This window comes from Babylonia areolata, chromosome 29, assembly GCF_041734735.1.
Source record: "Babylonia areolata isolate BAREFJ2019XMU chromosome 29, ASM4173473v1, whole genome shotgun sequence".
Classification (NCBI taxonomy): Eukaryota; Metazoa; Mollusca; class Gastropoda; order Neogastropoda; family Buccinidae; genus Babylonia; species Babylonia areolata.
Genome location: NC_134904.1, coordinates 5,389,704 through 5,398,724, shown reverse-complemented (window position 1 = coordinate 5,398,724; position 9,021 = coordinate 5,389,704). Strand labels below are relative to the sequence as shown.

At 41.4% G+C, this 9,021-nt stretch overlaps 1 protein-coding gene across 1 annotated transcript in view; it reads right to left on the bottom strand.

The window, feature by feature from the left end:
• The window catches only part of LOC143274685 (serine/threonine-protein kinase NLK2-like), a 53,191-nt gene extending 44,476 nt beyond the window's left edge, over positions 1-8,715 (bottom strand). The window contains exon 1 of the mRNA XM_076578569.1: positions 8,256-8,715. Coding sequence (XP_076434684.1) covers positions 8,256-8,455 — 200 coding nt within the window. The 5' untranslated portion in view covers positions 8,456-8,715. The remainder of the gene's footprint in view (positions 1-8,255) is intronic.
• Positions 8,716-9,021: the final 306 nt, after the last annotated feature.

Below are 9,021 nucleotides of genomic sequence, written 5' to 3'. Positions count from 1 at the left end.
CCCCCCCGCCTCCCCCCCCCCCACACACACACCCCTACGCCCCACCTGTGAAATCTATACTACCAAGATCCCGCATACAATGGTTTTAGTACAAGTACCTGGTTTAGTTGGGTGCCTATCGAGGACTATCAGTCAGTCGATGTTTGTCTGTGTCCTGGCTGATCTCACACGGTTTTCTGGGGCGACAGTCCAGAAAGGGGGGCGCGGAGGGAGGGTAGGGAGGTGTGTGTGGGGGGGGGGGGTTATAAATAAATAAACTTTATCACGCGCGGTACAAAGTTCTACAAGTTTTCAAACAGGCGTGAATACCCATGACCAGCAATCTTGAATGCCTACACCCTGTGTTAAGCTCCGCACTTTCCTTGCGGGTTTACGTGTATAATGTAGGAAACTCGAAAGTGGCACCCATTTTAACGATAAATAATTGTGACGCTAGGGTTCAATCAACTGACACAGAAAACTTCTGTGTGTGTGTGTGTGTGTGTGTGTGTGTGTGTGTGTGTGTGTGTGTGTGACACAATTCTGTCATTGGCGATAACAGTCTATAATATACACAGTCGTATAACTGAATGGCATATATATGTTTATGACTTTTAGCCTAGCGAGAAAGACAGACAGACGGAGAGAGAGAGAGTGGGGGGGGGGGGGGGGAAGGTTACAGACAGAGGCTGTAGTAAGAGACTGAGACAGAGAGAAGGGCAGTTTACTGTAATTGAAGTCGGGTGACGGTGACACGACTTTATACACTGTGGATACCCGGAATGTACCCCTACTTAAGGCAATCTTCGGACGTGTTGAAGTTGGACCAACAGCCAGTATATAGGTCGTTAATTAAAACTTCACTAAATCGTGTTCAGTTAAGTTCAGGACCCAACGCCTCGATCACACCACCTTCCACGTAGCAAGACAACAAACAGCGAACACTGAACTTGACCTTAATATATAATATGCATAAATAAATATACAAGGGCATCAGCCTATAGGTCGTTAAACTCACTGCAAGTGCTACGTACGTCAGTATCAAGTTTCCGGGTTGAAATGATACCGCCTATCCGCCAAGGTGGAAAGTCCATAGGTCTTGAAACTTCTTCTTCTTCTTCTTCTTCTTCTGCGTTCACTCGTATGCACACGAGTGGGCTTTTACGTGTATGACCGTTTTTACCCCGCCATGTAGGCAGCCATACTCCGTTTTCGGGGGTCTGCATGCTGGGTATGTTCTTGTTTCCATAACCCACCGAACGCTGACATGGATTACAGGATCTTTAACGTGCGTATTTGATCTTCTGCTTGCATATACACACGAAGCAGGCACTAGCAGGTCTGCACATATGTTGACCTGGGAGATCGTAAAAATCTCCACCCTTTACCCACCAGGCGCCGTCACCGTGATTCGAACCCAGGACCCTCAGATTGACAGTCCAACGCTTTAACCACTCGGCTATTGCGCCCGTCAGGTCTTGAAACCTTTCGCCAGCCCTTTCAGCGACACGGGCTCACATCCGTCCGCAGTTTCAGTTTCAGTAGCTCAAGGAGGCGTCACTGCGTTCGGACAAATCCATATACGCTACACCACATCTGCCAAGCAGTACATGCACTTACGAGGTCCCGTGTGCAGCATGAACTTAGCGCACGTAAAAGAACCCATGGCAACAAAAGGGTTGTTCCTGGCAAAATTCTGTAGAAAAATCCACATCAACAGGAAAAACAAATAAAACTGCACGCAGGAAAAAAAAAAAGAAAAAAAAAGAGTGGCACTGTAGTGTAGTGACGCTCTCCCTGGGGAGAGCAGCCCGAATTTCACATAGAATTTGTTGTGATAAAAAGAAATACAAATACAAAAACATTCATAAAAATACAAATGTATTTGTTGGGGTTGTTTTTTTTTTAAATCCCACCATGTAGGCATCCATACTCCATTTTCAAGGGTGTGCATGCTGGGTGTGTCCTTGTTTCCATAATTCATCTAACACTGACAGGGATCATAGGATCTTTAACATGCGTATTTGAGCCTCTGTGATCTGTCACTTCTTTCCCCTCCACTTCACTCCCCCCCCCCCCCCACCCCCAACCTCCCCAACCAAAAAAAAAACAACAAACAAACAAACAAACACACCTACACCCCCCTTTGCCCTTATATCTGTATGCTAAAATGTATGCAGTGTGAGTGTGTGTGTGTGTGTGTGTGTGTGTGTGTGTGTAGTCACATTTTGGTGTGTGTATGTAACATAGATATGTTTTATGTTAACAAAAGCGTTTTTGTAAAGCACCTAGAGCAGATTTCTGGATAGTGTGCTATATAAGTATCCATTATTATTATTATTATATCTAATTTTTTTATTATTATTCTTTCAGAACTTTTTTGTGCCAAGGCATAAATCTTTTCTTTTTCTTTTTTTTTCTTTTTTTTTTTAGTACTTTTCTGGTCACAAACCATAAATATAATGAAATCAGCTCATTCTCACTGACTCCATGGGTGAACCAAAAACGAAAGAAACAATGAAACTCCCCAGACAAGGCAAGTTGACAGGCCGCAGAGCAACGAAATCTTGGCTCTGGTACAACGTGAGCTGACGCAAGCGCTTCAAAGTTCTTTGTACAACACTCTCTCTCTCTCTCTCTCTCTCTCTCTGTTCTATTGTTATAATGCATGTTACTTCTGTTTTATTTTCCTTCATGTATAATATACTGTATATTGTTCATCGTGTTATGATGTTGTCTATGCTCTCTCTCTCTCTCTCTCTCTCTCTCTCTCTCTCTCTCTCTCTTCTATTGTTACAATGCATGTTACTTCTATTTCATTTTCCTTCATATAATGTATGTATGTATATATATATATATATATATATATATATATATATATATATATATATATATATATATATATATATATATATATACTGTACGTTGTTCATATTATGATGTTATCTGTATGCTCTGTGTGTGTGTGTGTGTGTGTGTGTGTGTGTGTGTGTGTGTGTGTGTGTGTGTCTTGTCTACAGTAATAATGCATGTTACTTCTATTTTATTTTCCTTGATATACTGTACATTGTTCACGCTATGATGTTCTCTCTCTCTCTCTCTCTCTCTCTCTCTTGCTACATTTTGTTCTGATTTGTACCTACTATGTCACCAGAGCTTTTCAGCTAATGACATTGAACAGTTCAGTGTTCAGTGTTCTCTCTCTCTTGTCTGCCTGTAGACAATATTTATCTTATAATATATTTGAATTCCAAGGACTGGGGCTGGATGTAAAAAAAAAAGCACACCAGTCCATAATCTACTCTATCATCATCAGAAATAAAGAATTTGTTTTGTCTTTTGCTTGTCCTCTCTCTCTCTCTCTCTCTCTCTCTCTCTCATGTATACACCCATGTGATACATGTGTGCATTGAGCCGATATGAATGTGTGTCACTCAATGTGTGTAAACTAAATCTGAAAGCTTGACAAGTTTCTAAACAAGAAGAAGACTGGAGTTTCACTTTATCACAATGTTCGAGGATCAACAAAACTGGTGTACCCCAGACATCTGGAAACTTGTACTACAGACACTGTGTGTTGTCAGTGTCTATATATATATATATTTAAACTGAATCTTTACTGACTCATAAAACACAGAGAGACAAGCATGTTCTCCAACACTCAAAATAGTTTATATACAGTGGAGTGATGGCCTAGAGGTAACGCGTCCGCCTTGGAAGCGAGAGAATCTGAGTGCGCTGGTTCGAATCACGGTTCAGCCGCCGATATTTTCTCCCCCTCCACTAGACCTTGAGTGGTGGTCTGGACGCTAGTCATTCGGATGAGACGATAAACCGAGGTCCCGTGTGCAGCATGCATTTAACGCACGTAAAAGAACCCACGGCAACAAAAGGGTTGTTCCTGGCAAAATTCTTTAGAAAAATCCACTTCGATAGGAAAAACAAATAAAACTGCATGCAAAAAAAAAAAAAAAAAAAAAAAAGGGGTGGCGCTGTAGTGTAGCGACGCGCTCTCCCTGGGGAGAGCAGCCCGAATTTCACACAGAGAAATCTGATGTGATAAAAAGAAATACAAATACAAATACATTTCACCCCTAACATCTTCAAAGGCCCTACAAAAAACAAATATAGCAAGTCACTCGAAATACAATACAATACAATACAATACAATACAATACATCCTTATTCATCCATTTGGAAATTAAATTGTGCATCCACAGGCTCGTCACTCACCATTCACAATATCTCAGCCAACAGCCAGGTCCAACACACTCGCAACATGACAAATGCTCGACAAATGATACAACAGCAATGCATAAAGCTAAATACATACAAGCCAGTAACACAACACAGCAGGCACATTCCCACCCCACCCCACCCCCACCACCACCACCCAACACCCCCCAAGTCCCCTTACCCTCCACACACACACACACACACACACACACACTTTGTAAAATAGCATGAATGTTAAGAAACACAATATCAGAACAAGAAATGCTTCTATAAAATCATTGTAAATCATTATATGGCAGGTTCAGTATTTAAATAAATGCAACATGCGGTAAAAGAAATAGGTTCAAAAGTAACTGGTACATTAAAATAAAGATTCCTGAATAAGAAACCCTGCCATGAAGTAAGCATTACAGCTCATAAACGCATCGTATTGGCACACATGATAGTTAAATCATGGTACTGAACAAACATGCATAAAGATCAACTCATGACCAAGCCTTCATCAGTTCATACATTGTGATGTGACAAGACAATGCTGGAATCAGACTGGCCCCCCAAAAGAAACTAAACAGATAATCAGCATGATTCGTCAGTGATTCAGACTTGCTCCGTTGACAAAACGATGACAACATCAAACTTCCCTCTGAAAGTAAAACACAGTAAAAGCAGATAGTGGGCGGGCCATATGGTGAGTGGAAAGCCTTCAAACACATTGTTCCAACAGGGACAATGCCTGAATCAGCTGGAGCTGCTCTAAAACCGGATTGTCAGCTAGCTGTATAGATATCTCTATCTCAGTTGTATCGACAGATATCTCTGTCTCTCACCTGTTTATACTGTGTACAGAGACATGTATACCACATGGAGAACCTGGTGCTCTAAAACCGGATTGTCAGCTAGCTGTATAGATATCTCTATCTCAGTTGTATCGATAGATATCTCTGTCTCTCACCTGTTTATATTGTGTACAGAGACATGTATACCATGTGGAGCACATGCCCCATGCCATCAACTGCAATAACTGAAGAAATCTCTCAAGATTCAGTTGTTCAAATCTTTGAGAGAAACTGCAAATCAAAAGGAGAGAGAGTGGGGGAATGGAGGTGAAGGAGTGACTTAGCAGGGGGAGGGAGGGGAGTGGGGGTGTACACTATAAGGATGGATGCATACATGTGCCTTTGTGAGGATACAATAATCAATATATGTATGCTGTACACTTTTGTATCACTGTATACATGTATACAAGCACACATGCTGTTGTATACATGTACACACATGGAAAATCCACACAAATCATTTGAGTTTATCAATTCTGAAGCAGGACTTAAATATGACAAGAGCTGAATAATAAGATCTGGACTATATTCCGTATTCTGCTGTCACTCAACAAACAAATTTTATATCACCCATTCTCAAATTCAACCTTGCACATTTTGATGAGTGACAACAAAATAAAACTGAACCACAAAAGCTCTAGCCTATAATAACTGTCAAGTTTACTGCAGCATAGTCTAGTGACAGTATGGAGACTCCGCTCCATCAAAGACATATTATATATATATATATATATCAGCTAAATCAGTAAATAGTATGCAGAAGAGACAGACCACACTCACTGGACCCCAAATGGTCTTCCATTTTCAGGCGTCTGTCAGGAAGAATCAATTTCACCAAGCCCAAGCCCAAATTCTCCAGTGAGGGAGCACAGGAGGTGGGTGGTATCCCATCATGAATATTCCATGCTTACATTTCGAAACTAAGCTACTTGTTACTGAAATGAACACCTGATTAATGCTAATAAATTCAGCTTTAAGTTTAACTCTCTCCATACGAACGGCGAAAGAGACAACGTTAACAGCGTTTCACCCCAATTACCACCATCAAAATATTACAAGCGGAAGGCTCTTACACTGAAGAGGTGAATGTTGACAAAGAATACCACAATTCTGATGACGGAAGCTAAAGGTTGGGTCATTCAGACAACCACTGGACATCCAAGGTGTCTGTGTAGAGGAGAAGAGAGGACTGGCCGTACTGAGTGAGTTAAAACTGACAGTGACTGGGAACATCCTGTAAGCTGACTTATGTGTTCATGACACTAATGAGACAGGTGTGACTGACATTTACATTCGATGATAGTGTAAAATTGAGATCCTTTGTCTCTTCCATACATATTTCTTTTCGATAGTTCTATCTTGGTCCGTTGACAGCGAAAAACAGTCAAGTACTATGAACATTTTCATGTGCTAATGTTCGATTTCTAGATCCTTGCTTGCGTTATTATTCAGACTTACAAAGAAAAATTGACTTGTTGATTTGTAAATTTGCTTGTTTGCTAGACATTGCTTTTTCTGTTTATTTTTTACATTAATTTTTTTCATATGGCTTGTGTAAAAAATGTATAGTGAGTATCGTTTAAATGTCCGGGCTCATGAAATATACTTTTTACCTTGCAGTGTGTCAAGGAATGAAGTCCTACATATTTCATTCTTTTCATTGGTGTTAATCATGAATGCTGACAACATAAAACAATATAATAGATAAGAATATATGAACAATTGGTCAGTGATAATGCTATCTTATTCTTAGTCATGGTGATTCATTAACTGATTTTGTGATGAGATATATATGTAATGAGACCATAGGACCTATAAATTTGCTGATCACACCACTTGCACAGAATGCCTGGCATGTATCTTATCGTGAATATTCAGAATAACATGCTCAACTTGTACAACTTCCTTAAGTTAAGGCCATGCATGACCATTGACACCACCCACTGAGCTAGCACACACACACACACACACACACACACACACACACACACACACACACACACACACACACACACACACACACACACACACACACACACACACACACACACACACACACACACACACTGAGAGGGAGAGAGAGGGGGAAGGAAGGACAGACAGACAGACAGACGGAGAGACAGAGAGTTAGAGAGAATACTGACTTAATCTTCAAAAGTAAAACCTGGCAGATCAGAGGGAAAAGAATCAAGGCCTGTTTAGTGAGAACACACCTGATTCACTTTCACTCACCATTAGAAAATCAAAATATCCCAATTCTAACTTAAAAGGAAATCAAGTAATGATGTTTAAAAAACAACAATATAAATAACATTGTACGTAAACTATACTGTAACACACACACACACATTATTCCATCAAATATCATTTCATAATCAAGGAATTGAAAATTCCACACTCATGATGTCAACTGGTGAAATGAGAGGAGACAAAGGACATCCTGTCAAAGTAGGTCATGTCTGACTTGATCATTGATTGTAACTGACTGCTGATGTCCACTACAATCAATTGACTGCTGATGTCCACTATCATCCTGAGATGAACAACGACTGGGGAATTAATACTGAGTGGGAGAGGAGAGAGACAGAGACAGAGAGAGAGACAGACAGAGACAGAGAGAGAGAGAGAGATCCATAGAAAATATCCACTGGTACTTCCTTCTAGTGTCTCCATGGTCCAATGAAATCTACACAACTGGGGTGTGTTTGGAGGGAAGTTTTGCAGGACTAGGAAGTTGTCCACAACACTGCATGACTAAGTGCACTTGAGACATGTTGATACTCCCATTTGGGAGATGGACGAATGGTGATTTTGCATGTAAGCATACTCCCTTTCTAGCTCTATCACACACACACACACACACACACACACACACACACACACACACACATTATGTCCAGTATTATTTGGTATTTTACGTGTAGTGCTGACCCTATTCAGAGCGTGGACTGGATGAAAAAAAAAAGTGCTTCTATTATCCTCTTCTGTCCCCCACCTCCGCCCTCTCTCTCTCTCTCTCTCTCTCTCTCTCTCAGCTCTAAGTAGTTAACGACAACGATCGAGAGTTTGGTTTTAACTCGCGAGTTTCGGACAACCGATGACGAAATTACTTACCTTGCTGTAAAGAATTAAATAAAAACCTAACGAGCAGATTCCCAAACACCCACCCATCCACCTCTCCTCTCCCTCGTGCCCAGCACTCACCAGACGACGCCGAATGCTCCGTAGCCGATAGGTTTGTCTGGCTCTGCTGGTTCCACGGGCTGGACGACAGAATATCCTCGGTGCATGACTGTTGTGTGGGGTGCGACGTTGCCGATTGAGGAACGAATAACTTCAGGATTATAGTCAACAACAACGGGCTGCCGACCTGTGTTGACAAAATCCACACAGTTGGGCTTCATAATGGACGTGGAATCGCTCACGTAGCAGACGAACTTTTTTTTTTTTTTTCAACACAGGTAAGGTGAAGGCAAAGTGATAGGAACTGGCAGATTTGACACTCTAACCATACCTCTCAGTCACATCTACTGACTTCTCTCCCTCTCTCACTCGGATGAGGATGAAGACTTTAAACTCCAACGACGAAAGACCCAGCATCCGAATGCAGTGACCAACCCGTAGCTGACTAAACACACCGAAAGCCTGAGTCACACGAGGAGAGTTCAACACACACCACACACACACACACACACCACAAACACAAATCACATGACCCAATCCCCCGGGCATGTTTCCCAGGGTGCAACAGTTCGGTATTTCCCTTTCTCCAAAAATGGACCACGAGTGTTGGAAGTTAACGATTTGTACGATTTGCGATGTTTCCGAGTGTTCAGCAACATCTTGGAATAATTTTGATTGATAAATATATTTTAGGATTACATTCGTTTACTTTTCCGGTTCTTTTGACGGTCGGTTCAGCGCCGATAACTTTCAACACTAACACTCCCACCCCCACCATTCCCACGCA